Here is a 17694-nt window from a genome sequence, read left to right as displayed (position 1 = left end):
GTGTTCTTCGGGAGTTTTTACATGATGCTTTTCACACTTCAAGGAAATGCATGGCGATATATGGACTTATAGGTGTCATAGGCATTTTCTTTGCTGATATGCATTGACTAAGGTTATCAAACCACGTCACCTAGCTTCATTTTCTTAACTATTCAAATACACCAGTACTTAAGCAATAGCCAGGTTGTTCTGTGCGCTTATATTTAAAAACGTGGCAGCTCCCCTGTATCTCGTCATCTGCAACCATTTAAGAAGAGTTATACCTCAGCCATGCGATAATGACGTGAACGATAACTAGCAAGGGCAATACGTATTACTTACCTGTCATCAAATCAGCGAGAGAGAGAATGAAAATAAGACTATGATCTAACATGAGCTCCGGCGTCAAACTGGGTCACCGGTTGGGGCTGCATCACACTGGTCGCTTGAAGGCAGTGCATTGATAAGGGAATTACAAGTCATTGATAAACAATTGCCTTAGATCGAGGATAAACTTTTTTTATCCTGCAAGTACAGGTATATCGGGTTGTTCTATGCTCTCACCTCACCACGAGACACTTGTCACACTCGCTATCTTCCTGGTGCACGAAGACGCGCGACCGACGTGACGGAAAATTTATTTCGACTTCAAAGCAGTACAGTGCACTGTCGAATTTAGTTCAGGGTCTATCTGGCCCTGATCTTTCCGCCAGCTTATAGATATGTTTTAATGTGTAATGCTACAGTAATACTATACAACAGCCTGGAGGCTAACAATATTTATTATTAAAAAACTAAATGATATGTTTCAATATAGACATGTGCATATGTTGCAACATTACACCATAAGTAAATGAAGAAAAAATTTAATGACATACCCGCGTTACTAAAAGGTGGTTTAGGTAAAAGTATAAGATACAATGGGCGTATGGAAAATAAATGAGCACACGTATACAGTGTAAAATTTACATGAGCCAGCTGTAAGAAAACGCCCCCAAAATGACGTCGACGTACTGACATTCTATCGGTAAGAAAGGGAGACACAGCCGTCCGGCCACCCAAACCTTACTACCTCATAGAATTTGACTTTGTAAGCGGGGCGGACATGTACTTCGGGTGCTACGATACATTGTAAAATTATACCAAGAATTTTAAATAAACAGAGTCGGCATCACAAGAAATGCAGAACTTTGAGCGCCCCTTATATCGCCGTCTGCACCCATTCAAGAAGAGTTCGATACCTCAACTATATGCAAAAATGCCATGGATGATAAATGGGAAGGGCAATACGTGTTACTTTACCTATCATAAAAAAAGGTGCATTTTAATACTTTGGTGAAAAAGGCTGAAAAATTTCAAGTCTTAAAAGAAACTATAACATACAGCAAGGCATACCTATCAAACGCAAATTACTTTTAAGTAATATTAAAATATTAATGTAATAAGATAACATCATTTCAAGAAAAGATAAAAAGTTATGCATACATTTTAGTTGAACTAATGGCAACAATCTACAACAAATAAAAATTCTAACAAAATTATAACAAAATTAATGAAATTTAAACTAGGCAAAGTAAAGTTTTAACTCATTATTTCCCTAATATCAATGATGGAATAGGCAATGGTGACAATGACAATGGTGGTAGGAAAAATGCACGATTACATTAAGGTTCCATAATCTTCCATCAAAAAATAAGCTAGTACGTTCATGCAGCTCAATAGAAATATGACAGAAATATGAGAAAAGACAATAGCCAGTTGCCTTAAACTAGCAGTTTGCAGAGTGGGTTGTAAAGACGAATGAGGAGAAGGACAACTACATGTAATTTACAAAAGATATTGAAGAATGGGAACAAGCTGATGTGAGAGACAAGAGCGGGGAAACATATTCCAGCAACCTGATTGGTCGTAATGGCTGAAGAAATTGCTTTATTTTGTTTGTCTCAGGTTTGTTTCTATCACACTGGCTTTCTTTATGACACAGGTAAGACACTTTAAAAAGACTACTACAAAAATGAATTATATTGCGTCGATTTATGCATTATAATTTGGTATTATACTCTTGCTTCTCCTGATCTTCAGCAATGTATCCTAAATTATAAAGCCCGTTCTCTTTTGGGTCGCCCAATTCATTTTCAACTTCCTCTTCCTGGTGCTCTTCTTCCTGTTTAGGTATGCAGGAGTCAAAAAAGTCATACTTTTTTGGCAAAATTTCCTGAGCAAAAAGCACGTGGAAGATCAACGACACTATCACTATAGAGAGGAAACTGACAAGCATGCTGAACGTTTTGAAGGGAAATCTTTGAGCGCTGTTCTCAAAGTCGTACCATGGGTATAGAATAAACGCAGCAAGATTAAATGTTGCTTCCCCACCTCCAAGACGAAGGATCCAGCCAATTATATACCTGAAATACGAAAGCACGCCTTGAAATTTGATAAAATTGCGACAGTTCAACAGACACTCGATCTACATGTATACAAGTAAAGGCATTGAAGCCGTCAAATTGGCACAGTGGGGAATCCAGGTGAATTTCGGACCACAATGCATTATTCCAAGCGCTTTTTTGTAAGAACCCTCCGACGAAATGAGTACTATTGGAAACACAACATTGAACAATGATGTACTTAAACGGCAATTCATAACCTACCCAGTTAAAGCTCCGTACATATTGGCCTGCTTGAGGTATATCACACATACAAGTTGGGGGAAAAGGATAACGTAGACAAAATCAGAGCACAAGACGAACAGATCGTATATTGAGGTGATGTAGATGCCCATTGCTGCAGCCGCCGCTCCAAAGACCACAACTGCTACACGCATTAGCCAAACAACTTCCAGCTCGGAAGCCTGAAATGGCAATTTTCACAGTACAGGGTAGGAGTATATATAGAGGATTCTGTGTTCCTTCTGGAATGATTTCATTACAAAAAAAGCATCAGTTAGAACTGAAGTACATAGTGTACGTGTACGTACACTTCCTCATTGACTGTCAAGTACAATTTGGCTTCCTTACGCCATTCTATTCGTGACTGGTTCATATTCTATAATGTAATTAATGACTAAGTGATTATGTCGTCATGATCTGACACTGAATACAAGGAAATTGTACTTCATTACATATAATAATAAAAACGCACCCTTGTCCCATTCAACAAAGCAACGGTTTAATTAAGCATTTGGACGGAAGTGGTGTTAAAATAAATCGAATCCAAATGGCAAGTTCAATTGGAGACAAAAAGGTACAGTTCTGAATGATTTGCATTTACGTTTACATGGCGGTAAAATAACTAGGATATCTTTATTGTCAATATAGTATCCAAAAAATCGCTGATGCTTAAATAAAAACAGTTACAGGAATCCATTAGGTTTTCTTTTTTTTTCACAAAAATGCAATTAATGACTTATATATCACTTCGCCCTTCCCATTAGATCCCATGTTTTGTACCATTTCTATTTTAAGAACTAAACGAAGAGTAAGACTTAATTAAGATACTTTTTTCGGAATCGCTTTAGCGTTTAAACTGTCTGAATTGGAAAAGTAGCTTTGGAGATTATTTATAAGTAAATATGTGAGGTTGGAACACAAAGAAACTGTATACATTTAACGTGCATTAGAACCATTTGTACAAAAACCGGAATACCCAAACAATGCAGTAGTTACCAATTCACCTTTGGACAAAATCCTTTAATTGTAAAGAAAATGAACATGCAGTAGGTGCGCAAATGGTCTCAACTAAAGCAATTCAAAAATATAGATGCCAAAGAAAACACATGCCTTCTTCCCGCGACACATGAACTCCCTCAATGGTCTATACACATTGTGAGAAAAGAGTGAGCTCATGGACAAAATGGCGGAGTCAGTAGATGACATCACAGCGGCGGAGACGGCGCCTAGCCCGATGAAAGAGACGACAGGGGGCGTAAGATACTGCAAGACAAGCGGCAAGATGTTCTTGTATTCTTCTGAAGGGACTGTAGTCCGATTGTAAACATCGACGTAAGCAGTCTCTGTCCAATCTGTAATATAAGAAGAGGTATTTGTATGAAATGTCCAAATATATCTGCGCAGTTAGGACAAATTACTGAACAACAATGACGCGTTAATTGGTTGTTTAAGGTTTTATCGTTGCAAAAGCTGACTGCTTATAAATATAAACCATTTCCAATTGGTGAAGTACCTTGTATGTAAAAAAAGCCCCCATAAGCGTATTTCTTTAATTTTTAAGCAACCAGTGTGTTTTATACATTTTAACATTCACATGCACAGTGGCGGATTTAGGGGGTCAGGGGGGTTTTGAGCCCCACCCTCTTCAACTTCTGAAAAAAAATCACACCAATATTCCTCTTTTGAAATTAGAAATTTGGCTATCTGAATCATAATCAATTAATCCTGGATCCGCCCTTGCATACGCGCGAGGACTACATGAATGTACTCAACACGTTATTGCCATTCTATGTTTTTTTCCTTGCCTTTTAACCTACTACACCACCACCATCTATCCACATTTCTCGACTTACTTGTTGAGGCTCCAATGGCTCCAATCATTACAGCTGGAACAGCACATACCACACATAAAAAGCCAGCTACAATAGATAACCATTTTGCCTGATTCACCGTCTTTGCAGAGAGCACCCGTTGAAAGTATACCTATGTAACGAAAACACAGTAGACAGAGACAGAGTTGCTTTGATTGTTTTACTTTCATTTTGTTATTATTTCTCTCTTTCCTTCTTGTTTTTTGTCATTAAATTAAATTCTACTTTTCTTGTCTATTTAACTCATTTTGTCTCTGTGATGTAATGATGTAATAAGTCACGTGATGTAGGTCAGAGGTCATGAGTGTGAAGGGAAAGTGGGGATGCGACGTGGCATATGAGCCATGGACTTTTAATTCTGTGATAAATATTTTAATCATTTTGTTTCAATACCATATCTGGCGACAAGGAAGGAACAGACTCACAAAGGAAGGAAAGTAACAATTAAGAATGGATACTCTTAAAAAAACAAACATTGACTATAGCGAAATTCAATGAGCGCAGTATAACTCAATATACCCTGCGTTGAACAGTCACAATGGCGAGCCCATCTATACAGATACCTACTTATCATGAATTTGACTGTAAGTCAGAAGGCGTTGCCATTAGATGGAGAAAATGGATAAACAGATTGAAAAACAATGCATTTGTTGGTAATGGTATAACAAGTCCGAAAAAGAAGAAGGCACTCATGCTATCTTTCGCCAGCGACGAGTTAAATGACATCGTCGAATCTTTCAGCACATTTCAACTAACCCCCGGCGAAGGAGAAGATGAGTTTACGAAATGTGTTGATGCTATCACTGACTATTTTTTTACCTTCCATCAACGTTTAATTGAATAAATTTTCATTTCGACACGCTACGCAGAAAGGAGAGGACATTGACGAATTTTATAGAGAGCTTCAAGATATTGCTAGCACACAAACAAATAACAGACAATTGTTTACCATATTTTTGTACTTATAAATGTAAATTAGGTATAAAATCGTGCTCTAATAACTTTTAATAATCCTTAAACATCCCTTTGATGTTACTGTGACATCCATCCTTTAACTGAATTCGTCAATGAAGCAAACAAAGACCCCAGGCTGATTAAAAACGACATTTTTGATCTCTAACATTCCCCTTATTACTATAGACGTGGTAGTACATGTTATTTAAATGGTAGCGTGACACCTGACCACACACTTCTCCATCCTCATGTCTTATATGAGATCTGAGCTTATTCTAATGCATTTTGCCAAGGAATTCCCTTGAAACTGAAATAGCCAAGTCTATATGTAAAGGTTCTTGTCTGTTTACTTGTATTTTTTATAATGTATGATGTATAACACCATTTTAATTTGTAGTGGTTAGAGAGCCCTTAAACGTAAAAAAATATCTGTGCTCAATGAATAATTATTATTGTATTTACCTGCCAAGGTATTCCTCCAAATATCAGCTGTAATCCAGAATCTAAGTACAACCCAGCGTCGTTCTTGGTCAGGGTACCCAACCAGCTTGATGACGTCATTTCCAGAGAGGAAACGGCGGGGTGGTGCATAGCAAAAGGAAAAGCCAGAAACTGGAAATAAAAGAAATGAAAGTCCAGAAATACTACAATCGTATGCCACCGAAAACTAGTGCGGTGGAGATTGTGACCTCTGTATTCGTATGCTTTTTTTATGACATTAATTAGCAGTCATAATTTTGAATAATTATATATATATATATATATATATATATATATATATATATATATATATATAACCTTTGTCTTAAAGATTTTTATGGACACATTCAAACCGACAACTTATTGTTTAAAATTTGTTAAAGCACATTGAGTTCTTAGATTTATAAATGCCATTCTGATCATTATTTTTTACTCTTGTGAACTAACCAATCCAATGAGAATCATTATCAGCTGTGCTACGTCTGTATACGCCACGGAATATAGTCCACCGATAAGTGTATAAACAACGGCGATGATGGCTGATACAATGATAGAGAGCGTGTTGTCAAGTCCAATCACGACTGTCAGAGAAGAACCTAAAACAGTGTGTCGTGTATAAGAAAACTCAGGTCTAAGGGCTGATGAAAGTGAAATACAAAATCATTTTATATTTTTTTATAAAATTTAAGTTGTTTTTTTTTCTGTATGTAAAATGGCTCTTTTTCTGTTATCTGTGCGCAGCCTTGTTCCGCAAGCTTTCGATCTCTAAAAAGATCAATACCGATTTAAACACTGAGCACAAGATGCAATTTAGAACAAAATAACAATTCAAATATCATATATTTCTAACAGCATTTAATCTTACCGAGAGCCGATAGAATAGCCGCCGACCAGAACAAATCTCCCAGCAGGGCTGGAATGTACAGTAAAGCCGCCATGACTGGACCGTATTTATGTTGGAATGGATCCAGCATAGTCATGTACCCTGCGGATCGCATGGGTCCAGCAAACACCAGCCCGCCGATGGCGAGAGCGATGGAATATCCTACCGGTGCTTGACACCATACTAACCCTGCATCCAGGGTGATTTCCGCTGTTCCGTTGATGTAACCTCCGCCCACCCAAGTCGCTGAAAAAAATGTAATTGTAGAGGCAAAAGTGAAATTTTTGAACAAATGAAGTAATGTGATTGTAGATCATAATTTGTACACCTCGTTTGTTGTGTCAATGGACATTGGAAGGCTTATATGCATGTGTGCAATATCGAACAGGCACTCTGTAGTTCGAACAGAACATCGCCAACTAAATGTTGATCTAAAAACGGAATTCAGTTTACTGATTTAAATGAATTGTTGAGGGTTAGTTTTTTTTATATTCAAACAAGCATATCCATAATACAGATTAAAATATTATTTTTACTTCAGTGTTTTGAGCAAATGAATTTGATCTCTTAGATGATGCAAAAAAATCATTCAAAGTATCTAAAATTCAAGACCTGACTAAAAGAATCCTAAAAAGAGACTATAACATCCAGCAATTGAAAATATTTCCATGAAGCCTACAGCTTTTGGAGAATAATAATAAAGTCGAGAGGCTTATTACATTTCTTCCTGTCATTCCTCTTGTTGTAAAGCCTGTTGTAAAGGTATCTTGTTTCAGAAATACATAAAGCTTTGTCACAATTAAGCTTTGTCTTACCTGTCAACGTAAAAATGCCGACAAAAGGCCCTATATTTCTCCCTGCTAGAATTAGTTCTGTTGTTTGTGCTTTTTTGCCAAAACTCTTAGACTTTCTTCCAGCCACTATTCCGATGATGAAGATGATGACGTAGAATATTATAATGGCCACCAGACCCCAGATATTTATCACGCCGTCGACCATGATGATTTCTATGACTTTTCCTGTTTTTATCTCCTTATTAAGCTAGGTAGGTCTATCATTGGTCCTGGAAAGCATAAGAATATTTTAAGAATATTTTAATTAATGTTAGACAGAAAATATAAGAACGGGAAAAGAAATTCTCTCAGAGAGAGAAGGGGGTGAAGCAATCGATTACCCTACACTTTTAATCATTAACATTTTGAAATACGACATATCTAATTTTAATTAAAAAGATTTAAAAAGATTAGTTGATTTTTTTTAAATTTCTGCTCACAGTAAATAAACACAGCAAACAAGAGCATAATACGACGATGAAGGTCTAACCATGTCTACTCAGCGTAATTATCATTTTCCATTTCCAATGCATTATTACTAAAGTGATGGTCAAAATTCAATGTGTAATTGAACTGGTGAAAACACATAGATATACAATGGTTCCCCATCTTGAGGAGTCGCAGCTGTCAAAAAAAAAACTGTAAAAAATTATAAGACGGGTAGCGAAACCAAAGACCCAAACGTGCCGTATCTCCCATGAAGCCATGTCATGCATGCTTGAGTCTTCAGTTCTTGACACAATATGACGTATCTCAGATAAAGACTAGATTACATTTGAAATGCTATGCCCGTGCGGTGCACGTACATGTATACTGTCCGTAATACCCTTTTCTCACGGCGTCTTAAAAAAAAATCGTACGGACAATTTCATAGTACGGCACCCGTGTAAATGTAATCTATGTAATATATAATCTCAGTTTCGTGGCTTAAGTCACGTACTCGTCAACAAGACGTGCGTGACTTCCACAAGTGCTCTGAGAACTGGGGCATCTATATAACATCAATCTTGTTTCCACTAAACACGTAAGTGTTTCTGAAAAGCTGTGGGTAGCAATTTCGGATTTTAAGCGTCCCAAGTGTGATTTTCACAACTGCTACGTAGGCCTACCATATCATAACAGTGGACCGGTGTAGCAGGATTGATAGTCCGCTAAGAACCGTAGTCTGTTCCCCATTTCTTTGTACAGGTTACATTTGTCCCATATAATAATCCCAATACTCCGACTAACCCTGGCCTGTACTAATCATATGGGAGCCTGGACTTCCAATCACAGGTCTACCATTCCTGCCACACCGGTCATTTATACAGGTAAGCCTTGTCCTAGATTTTGATCCACTTAGATCAGGCTAACCCTAACCATTATAACTAAATGCAGGGCGGACTTTCTGTTACACGGACTCTCAGTTTCGTTACACGGGTGTTTTTAAAGCCTGGCTCACAATGCGCTTGCAACCCTTTTGCAGCCTTTTTGCAACCTCATTTGCAAGGAGATTGCCATAGGTTTTTAAGTTGCCGCATAAGGTTGCAAACTGGTAGCAAGCGATCGTTGGCACATGAGGGCCATTTTTGTGCACCGACAACCAATGCGACTGGAGATATCCCAAAGGTTGCCTATCGGTCTCTTCTTGGTTGCCAGTAGGTCGCTGTAACCAGGCTAAAACCAGTGGCATACCACTTTTAAATGCAAGGTCGATTGACGGCCTTTTGTCGCTCAGTCGCTTACAAATCTCTAACCAGTCGCAAGAAGTCGGCAGCAGGTCGCCAGAAGGTTGCAAGCGACCGCAATAAAGTAGGCGTAGGATTATGGCCTCTTTTGGCGTAGACTATTTTTTCACATTTTGTAATGCATGTTTTCTAAACATAGACACTAGATATTTACCGGGCGTTCTTTTAGAAATCACTTTGCGAGTTGTAGCAACCGGTCGCCGACCATTTTGCAACCGGTGATAGTTGCAAGGAAGTTTTAAATTCAGTGTGATCGTAACCCCAAAGGGCCTGCGACCTCAAAGAGACCAAATACATGTATTGATGCAAAATATCATTAAAGGATATGTGAAGATTAACAAGGCTTAAAGAAGGTTCAAATTTATAATTATTGTGATTGCTGTGTTGGTTTCAATACGGATTTGATATTTAGCTATAGTAAAGTTTGTTTTCTCACAATCGTAAAATAAGATAAATACGCCAAAAAACTAACTGGACTTCCAAGTATTACAGTATAGCCAAAACGTTCCCTGCTCTTAGTGAAGGTGTCATTTTACCAGGACGTTTTCCTGTATTTTGAGAGGGGAACTGATGTGAAAGCAGCTACCGTGATAAGTTTGTAACTTAAATGATCTATGCGACTTGTGGTAACCAGTCAGCAATCGATTGCTACAGTCCTGCAACCGGTTTTGGTTACTGACAGTTTGTGTATCGCTCGTCAAACGGCGTGCAACTGCTAACCTGTGGCATGAAGGTGGTCTTCAGAGACTGCAGATACCGTACTGCAAGATTCTGTGGTTGCAAAGAGGTTGCCAAAACGTTGCAAGCGTAGGGTGACCCAGATTTAACTGAACGAGGGCATTTGTCTGCACCATCAGTACGTATTCTGAGCAGGTATTGTCACAGAAAAGGCCCTGAGACGCCATAGCCGCGACTATTTACTTTTTACGCACCTAGAGATGCTATGTGACCGTACGCTTTATTCGGCATAGGGTTGTTTCCCGGTGAAATACGAATACTTTCTCTTGGTATGCATGTCAAATAATACACTGTCACCTCACGCGATAAGTGCTTTGAGCACCTGTCTTGGTGACGCTCGAAGTGTTCAAGGCTTATATCGTGAAATGGTGACAGTGTTTTATTTGACAGACATTAAGTTCTTCATTTCACCTAAAACACACATAAAAACGAATATCACCACGGTCACATAGCATCTCTTGGTGTGTATCCAATAAATCCCCTTCATAACGGCTATATTTTCCGTCTAAATATTTTGAAAAAATATTTGTAACCTGACTTCTTGTCTTTCAAAATTCTATGACTCTCTTGCGTCTTGTTGAAATAATGTAGGTGGCTGGTAGCTGGCCATTAACAGATAAAAACTTTAAGCAAGGCCCGCGGCGAGTCGTATTTCAAGGTCAATAGGAGCCTGTTAAAAAAAGGCTTGAATCCGCTTCTGGTATATATTTTCTCAATTTTAATGGTTGTCCCTAAGGTGAAATTTGTGGAGTGTGCCGATAATGATGATGATCTCAAGGACATGGGTCGCTGCTCTCTCCGGTCAACTTTGATAATATATAAAGGTACATGTACTCATTTATCATCCTGTTTGTTCTGATTTAGGGCTTGTTGTCTGTTAAACTTATAGTGAACAAGAAGTAATGCATTTTCAAAAACTCATTATATGCAACTGAGTCAGTGTGAAAATCCTGTCTTCAGTTCCTCAATTGTGGTAACACTAACATTAAGGTTTGCCATGCAAATCCCCGAAATTTGACACAGCGTTATTTAATATTGGTATAGTTTATTTTAGTTAAAACTAATAAAAAATCTTATTATTGAACAATAAGTAATTTCACTTAAAGGTACACTCTATGAGATTTAACCACAAGTATAGATCTTCCCGGGGAAAATAAGCATTTTCTCGTACTCACAAATCATGTACATGTGTCTATTTCTCACTGCATTTGGATTTGACATTTGATCAAATTAATAAAAGTTGATTTTAGCTTAAAATGACTGGCCAGTCACTATAATAGCGACCATTTTCATATAAGCTCCAATGGAAATATCAACATCAGATAACCTACAGAAAAAATACTTAAGGCATTAAAAATTTTTAAAGGTTTAAGTAAGGTTTTATAAGTAGCTGGTGATGGCAAAAAAATAAGCATTTTGGGGATTTTCAAACCCATGGAGTGTGCCTTTAATTTTCAATTTGATTGCGTTCACGATGATATTCAAAACAAGGATTTTATTCACGAAGGCCACGTCAAATCTCAGTCACCTGTGGTTACAGGTATACGTCAATGCAGCTTGACCTTAAGGGTATGAACACATCTAGTAGTTAGGGATTGCCGCGGTTCTCCTCGCTGACTGTTATAAGCAAGTTCTAGCAGTGTATATCAAATTATTCCTGTTAAAGTACACCAAATTGTGTGTCAAGTAGCATAACTTTAAGAAATAATACACAATTTCCAGAAAAACGATATTTGCACATATTTTTTCTGCTTATTTTCAGCTGTGGTTTACGTGCAAACTAGGCCAAATACATGTAAGTAGGTCAATTTTACTACCATAATTTTGACGGAAATGCACATATTAAACCTTTTGCAGATGCAGGTGAAATTAATTTCAGGTTTCCTTTTTTTATTGCACGTGTATGAAACTTATATTAATAATATATATAAGTTACAGAAATATTGGAGGTAAACAATTCCAATATTAAGCTGTAAATTGAAAAAAAATCTATTAAATGTATCCTAATAGCATAGCTGATGAAATTCTTCTCTCATAAGTAACAGGGTATTAACTCTTGCTTCATCTGTAACTTACCTCGAAACAAAAAGAAACAACAATGACTGCATTTTTCACTGAATTGTCACGTTTGATCTATGTTCCATTTAAAATATATTCACACACGCATTATTTGTAGGGAATTAGTACTTACTCACAGTATGATTTGTGCTTGTAATCTTAACTTGTAGCTCGAAATATCATCCACTTGCTAAAGAGGACCCGTTCACCTGTGCCGCTGATTCTATGTGAATCAGAACGCAATAAAAAGTAGGGAAGAAACCTTAGGACACGACACGCCTACTTCTATTCAGTCTACATCTCAACAAATCCATTATGATGTTAAATTATTCTGATAGCGTAAACGCATAACCGCGGTATTATCACAAAACGTGCATAGAAAAGTGCACATAGACTGACAATGTATTTTCCGTGTTTACGGTAAATTAGTAGTCCTTAAGCTTGGCAAGAACATGACTGAGATACATTAAAGGAGATTCATATGAATATATACCTTAGTCATGTTATTGCCTGGGGGCAAAAAAGTCCCACATTCTAAACTCGGACAGCGTCAAAATTATCCATGAAAATTCGCATTTTGCTCCTGCCTAGTAGTGTCTCGGGTGCACAGAAGTTTTAACTTGGTAAATTCTGCTGTGGAGATTATAATGCAATCAGCAACCGGACAGAGATCAGCCTGGAAAAAGACGAAAACATTTTGGTTAATCTTGGAAAAAATAGTCTTTTTTAAAGCTCGTGATGTTTTTATCCACTCGGGCTGTAAAAATCGGAAAGCTGACTACGCAGATTTGATTATGCAAAATTAGAGTATAATCTTTTAAAGGTTCTCTACCCGCGGCCGGGATGTACCTGCCATTTTTTTTTTTTTTTTTTTTTTTGGGGGGGGGGGTATATCAAGGAGCAATTTTCTACTACTCCCAAATTTTTGTATAGGGTGAGGAGATAATTACCTCCGCCAAGGAGGTTATGTTTTCACCCCTGTTTGTTTGTTTGTTTGTCAGTCTGTCTGTTTGTCATCAACATAACTCAAAAAGTTATGGATGAATTTCGATGGAATTTTCAGGGTAGGTCAGAAATGGGTTAACTTGGTAGTGTTTAGTTTTTGGTGGTGATCTGGATCACCGTCTGGATCCAGGATTTTTTAAAGGATTCTTTATATATAGTCTATTTTTTGTTATGATGGCTGATTTCATTATGATTTGAAGAAACGAAATAAAATGCTTTAAAGAGAAGTATTGTTGCTGAGAAGTATTATTGTCTCCTCAAACAAGAAAGAAGTTCGAGATAGTATGATAGGGGGAACTGAGCTGCATTGGCGGAGGTCTGCGCTCTCTGAGTGCTTTTCTAGTATTCCAATGGTTTTATCGTCTCTGGGGTCTGAATTGGGAAATATAAGAAGCTTTACAGGTGGGGTTTTTCAGACGCGTGGACAGTTCCTTTAAGAATGATTGGCCCACGATTAATGTATTTGACACACATCAGTGGACTGTTGTTGTCACTGGAAGTAAACTTCTTTCAAGACTTCTTTCAAGACTATTACATGCCGAAAAAACGAGGTAAATGACCTTAAAGATTCTTTGTGAAACTCAGCCTAGTCGGCTAAGTATTAATAGGCCAAGATTTAAGTAAAAATACCTGCCTTTATACTTTTTTATGACACAACTACCCATTCTTTTTCAACTGTATGTGAAAACCGGTTTGGCGCGAGGGCAAGTAGCCGGTAAGCACGTCACCTTGGTATTTTTGGGGCGGTCAATAGGTTACGAAAGGGTTTGCAACGTGTGTGTAACGTCGGGAGGGAATAGCTTTAAAATAAAGCGTGTAGGGTCAAAGTGTAGGTCGTCATGCATTTTTTTTAATTCTAAGGAATTAATACCTTTATACTATATAACTTAACTAGCATTCATGTACATATCGTTTTTTAAGTTAAAATTTTATGCACAAACCGCAGTCTACAGCACCCGTGCCTTTCGCAATATTTATACCGTTTTTCTTCTGTACTGTTTTCAAACTTTTGTTTTTCGCTAAAACGCCTTGTTTCTGATATTTTTATTATCTAAATTACAAATATAGAATAAAAATAAAATATATTCTCTGCAGTCCAAGCAATACAGCTCTTTCACTGGGTCTACATGGGGATATATATACTTAAAAGTAGAACCTAAAAAAGGAATTCACAACTGATAATTAAAATTACCTGGAATACCCGTACTTATAATGCCCTTCATAAGATTTTGACATTTTGTGATCATGAATTTGACAGCAGTTCCCTATAAACTGAGAGTAAGTCACAATTCATGACAGTTTCAATAAATTGGAGCTATATCAAGCTGGATTGTTTTGTAATCATAATTTGGTATTGTTCTCTTGTTTCGCCTGTTCTTCTGTATTGTAGCCCAAATTCGAAAGGCCTGTCTTTTCCGGTCCGTCCATTTCTTCTCCATCTTCCAGCTCTTCTTCCGGTTTCGGTATGCAGGTGGCAAAAAAGTCATACCTTTTTGGCAAAATTTCCCGTGCAAAAAGCACGTGGAATATCAACGACACTATCACTATGGAGAGGAAACTGACAAGCATGCTGAACGTTTTGAAGGGAAATCTTTGAGCGCTGTTCTCAAAGTCGTACCATGGGTATAGTATAAACGCGGCAAGATTAAATGTCGCTTCCCCACCTCCAAGACGAAGGATCCAGCCGATAATGTACCTGAAATATGAAATAACTGCTTTACATTCCGGCTAGGAAAATAATTAATACCATTACATAGTCATTACGATGGCTTCTGCAACTACTTATTTGACTTAGTCAAAAGGACAGTGGAGATTTAAAGTTGACCTAACAATACATTCGAGAGGGTGAGGGTTTTTTCCCCCCTCTGACCTCCTTGCGTATATTTAGCAGGTGGCACAATGGTAATCAAAGATGCACGAAGTTCATAACCTACCCAGTCAAAGCTCCATACATATTGGCCTGCTTGAGGAATATCACACATACAAGTTGGGGGAAAAGGATGACGTAGACAAAGTCAGAACACAAGAACCACAGAGCGTATATTGAGGTGATGTAGATCGCCATCACTGTAGCCACGGCCCCAAACACTACCACTGCCACACGCATGAACCACACAACCTCCAGCTCCGAGGCCTAGAATACAAATTACCATTGATAGTTTTAAAGTTTTCATTAATGAGATACAATGGCACTATTATGCACATTTGAATTTACCATTGCGCTAATCAACGCATTTCACTGTGAATTAATTGCTTTACGTAATTGTAACTAATGATAATAAAATTGTTACAGCTGGAACTTTGTATGCTATGCATTATACGCAGACCTTGATAATAACATTTTAATACTTAAAGTTCGTAGCATGGGTTATTTTTGCTGATACAGAAAAATGCCGTCGCTAAGCATCTTGTTTCAAGTCAGGTCCTAACATGAGGAGTACTTTAATTCACAGTAACAAAAAATGCAGTAGCTGCGATAAATGGTATCAACCAAAGCAATTAAAAAACGTGGATGGCACACATTAAAAAACATGCCTTCTTTCCGCGACACAGGAACTTCCTCAGTGGTCTGTACACATTGTGAGAAAAGAGTGAGCTCATGGACAAAATGGCGGAGTCAGTAGATGACATCACAGCGGCGGAGACAGCTCCAAGGCCTATGAAGGAGACGGCAGGGGGCGTAAGGTACTGCAAGACAAGCGGCAAGATGTTCTTGTATTCTTCTGAAGGGACTGTAGTCTGATTGTAAACATCGACGTAAGCAGTCTCTGTCCAATCTGAAATAAATGGAAGAGAAGAAGTTGAAAAAGTTGGGAATGTTGCCACACGATTGGGGGAAAATTAAAGGAAATTAGCTGTCAAACGAGTTAGAATTGTTGAATCGAACCGAACTAGTACGCTTAAAGCAGCTCTTGTATTTAAACAGATCACAAAGTATATCCTTTATGGAAAAGTCTACCTTTTTTGCTTATTTCATCCACAGAAATAAAAAAAAAATTGAGCGGTTTTCTCATTTGACCAAGCAACCATTTTGCTTTGCCAAATACCTCGGTTAATAAACTCTAAAACAAGGGACATAATTTGTGACGTACTTAGTATAAGCATATAAGTAGAGAATATGTTATATTATACTTTTTCTGTCAATTCTCCGATAGCATACTGTAGCCCTGTTAAACGTAATTCGTCCTAACACCAAGTTGTGCGACTTACTTGTTGAGGCTCCAATGGCTCCAATCATTACAGCTGGAACAGCACACACCAAACAGAAAAAGCCAGCTACAATAGATAACCATTTAGCCTGACCCACTGTCCTTGCAGATAGCACTCGTTGAAAGTATACCTGGATAACGAAAAGTATAATTTAAAGGCGGAAAGGAAATATTTGATAAGGATGTTGATTCCATAGTTCTTGAATTTTTTGTTGCTTTTTTCAGATTTTGTGAAATTTCTCGGTTCTATACTATGGCCTGTGTTTTTTTTTTTTTTTTTTTTTTTCGGAGAAGAGCACAGTTGCATAAATTGAGACAAGCAAATAAAGAAGTCTATTCTAGACCCCTTTATTGTATTAACCTGCCAAGGTATCCCTCCAAATATCAGCTGTAATCCAGAATCTAAGTACAATCCAGCATCGTTCTCGGTAAGGGAACCCAGCCAACTTGATGACGTCATTTCCAGAGGGGAAACGGCGGGGTGGAGCATAGCAAATGGAAATGCCAGAAACTGAAATTAAGAAATTGTAAGTTTGGTTAAACAATAGGCGTATGATCCTGGAAAGCAAAAAATGTTAAGAATGATTTCTATACAGGATTTTAAATAGCAATCGAATAAATAGTTAAGAGTAAAAAGTTATCCAAAGAGTGAAAAAGAGAGGGAGAGCCCTGAAGTCGCTGAATTAGAACCCTTTGAGTAAAATAAGTTGACAGGAAGATCCAATTACGGTTTTACATTTCAGTTAGTCTATGGTATTCACATATGTTTCTTAGAACAGACATGTTCATAATAGCTTACAAAGTACTGTATATGGCTCAAGTGGCGGGTGAAACCGTTCACAATATGTTACCTGTTGATTTGCTGCATACAGTGTACGTCCTATACACCTGGAGTTGGCAGGGTGTGGTAATATACCAGTAGTAGTGAAACTCTCTCTTAATGATTTGATGTCAGTAAAAGTAAAGAACCTGAATATACACTATACCAGTGCAGTAGGGCGAAGATCTAGAAGGACACTCCTCTTCTATCCCATATAAAATATTTTTGATAAAAGCCCGTAAACACCCACATAATACGAGGCTGGGCGTCTGCACTCGGCACTTCCTTCCCTTGTGTATCTTATCTACATGGGTAAACGTTGACTATAGCCTAAGTAAGGAAAAATTAGTCACTTGTAAAGAAACAGGCAACTTTTAACCATCCCTGTTCGTCTTGTCCAGTAAGTAGCTTAATTTGCGTGTACTAGGCCATTATTACAACGTATCGAAGAAACAAACACCTACTCACAGG

The 17694-nt window shown here is 37.7% G+C and overlaps 2 protein-coding genes across 2 annotated transcripts; both read right to left on the bottom strand.

The window, feature by feature from the left end:
• Nucleotides 1-743: 743 nt before the first annotated feature.
• On the bottom strand, nt 744-13030 carry LOC106154398 (high-affinity choline transporter 1). The gene is made up of 9 exons (XM_013528740.2): nt 12323-13030; nt 7649-7896; nt 6816-7079; nt 6398-6546; nt 5933-6082; nt 4499-4628; nt 3756-3997; nt 2628-2827; nt 744-2384 (listed from the first exon to the last, which is right to left on the bottom strand). Exons 2-9 carry the CDS (start codon nt 7830-7832, stop codon nt 2021-2023), a joined length of 1683 nt encoding a protein of 560 aa, XP_013384194.2. The 5' UTR covers nt 7833-7896; nt 12323-13030; the 3' UTR covers nt 744-2020.
• A 1193-nt stretch (nt 13031-14223) lies between these two features.
• LOC106154396 (high-affinity choline transporter 1) lies at nt 14224-16936 on the bottom strand. The gene is made up of 5 exons (XM_087017688.1): nt 16765-16936; nt 16405-16534; nt 15730-15971; nt 15129-15328; nt 14224-14890 (listed from the first exon to the last, which is right to left on the bottom strand). Exons 1-5 carry the CDS (start codon nt 16891-16893, stop codon nt 14536-14538), a joined length of 1056 nt encoding a protein of 351 aa, XP_086873814.1. The 5' UTR covers nt 16894-16936; the 3' UTR covers nt 14224-14535.
• Nucleotides 16937-17694: the final 758 nt, after the last annotated feature.

This window comes from Lingula anatina, chromosome 7, assembly GCF_051362555.1.
Source record: "Lingula anatina isolate TDL-2025a chromosome 7, LinAna3.0, whole genome shotgun sequence".
NCBI classification, from domain to species: Eukaryota; Metazoa; Brachiopoda; class Lingulata; order Lingulida; family Lingulidae; genus Lingula; species Lingula anatina.
The sequence above is the reverse complement of the archived record's forward strand: the minus strand, read 5'-3'. Positions and strand labels throughout refer to the sequence as shown.

Bases quoted from the DNA above. Each gene is read 5' to 3' on its own strand.
- LOC106154398 (XM_013528740.2), bottom strand. From the start codon at position 7,832: ATGGTCGACGGCGTGATAAATATCTGGGGTCTGGTGGCCATTATAATA. The intron at 4,629-5,932 runs GTAAATACAATA...TTCGTTACATAG, and splicing joins TTGGAGGAATACCTTGGCAG to GTATACTTTCAACGGGTGCT. The intron at 3,998-4,498 runs GTAAGTCGAGAA...CTTATATTACAG, and splicing joins AGCCATTGGAGCCTCAACAA to ATTGGACAGAGACTGCTTAC.
- LOC106154396 (XM_087017688.1), bottom strand. From the start codon at position 16,893: ATGCTCCACCCCGCCGTTTCCCCTCTGGAAATGACGTCATCAAGTTGG. The intron at 15,329-15,729 runs GCATGTTTTTTA...TTTGTATTCTAG, and splicing joins TCCTGTGTCGCGGAAAGAAG to GCCTCGGAGCTGGAGGTTGT. The intron at 14,891-15,128 runs GTAGGTTATGAA...TTCATATTTCAG, and splicing joins ATGTATGGAGCTTTGACTGG to GTACATTATCGGCTGGATCC.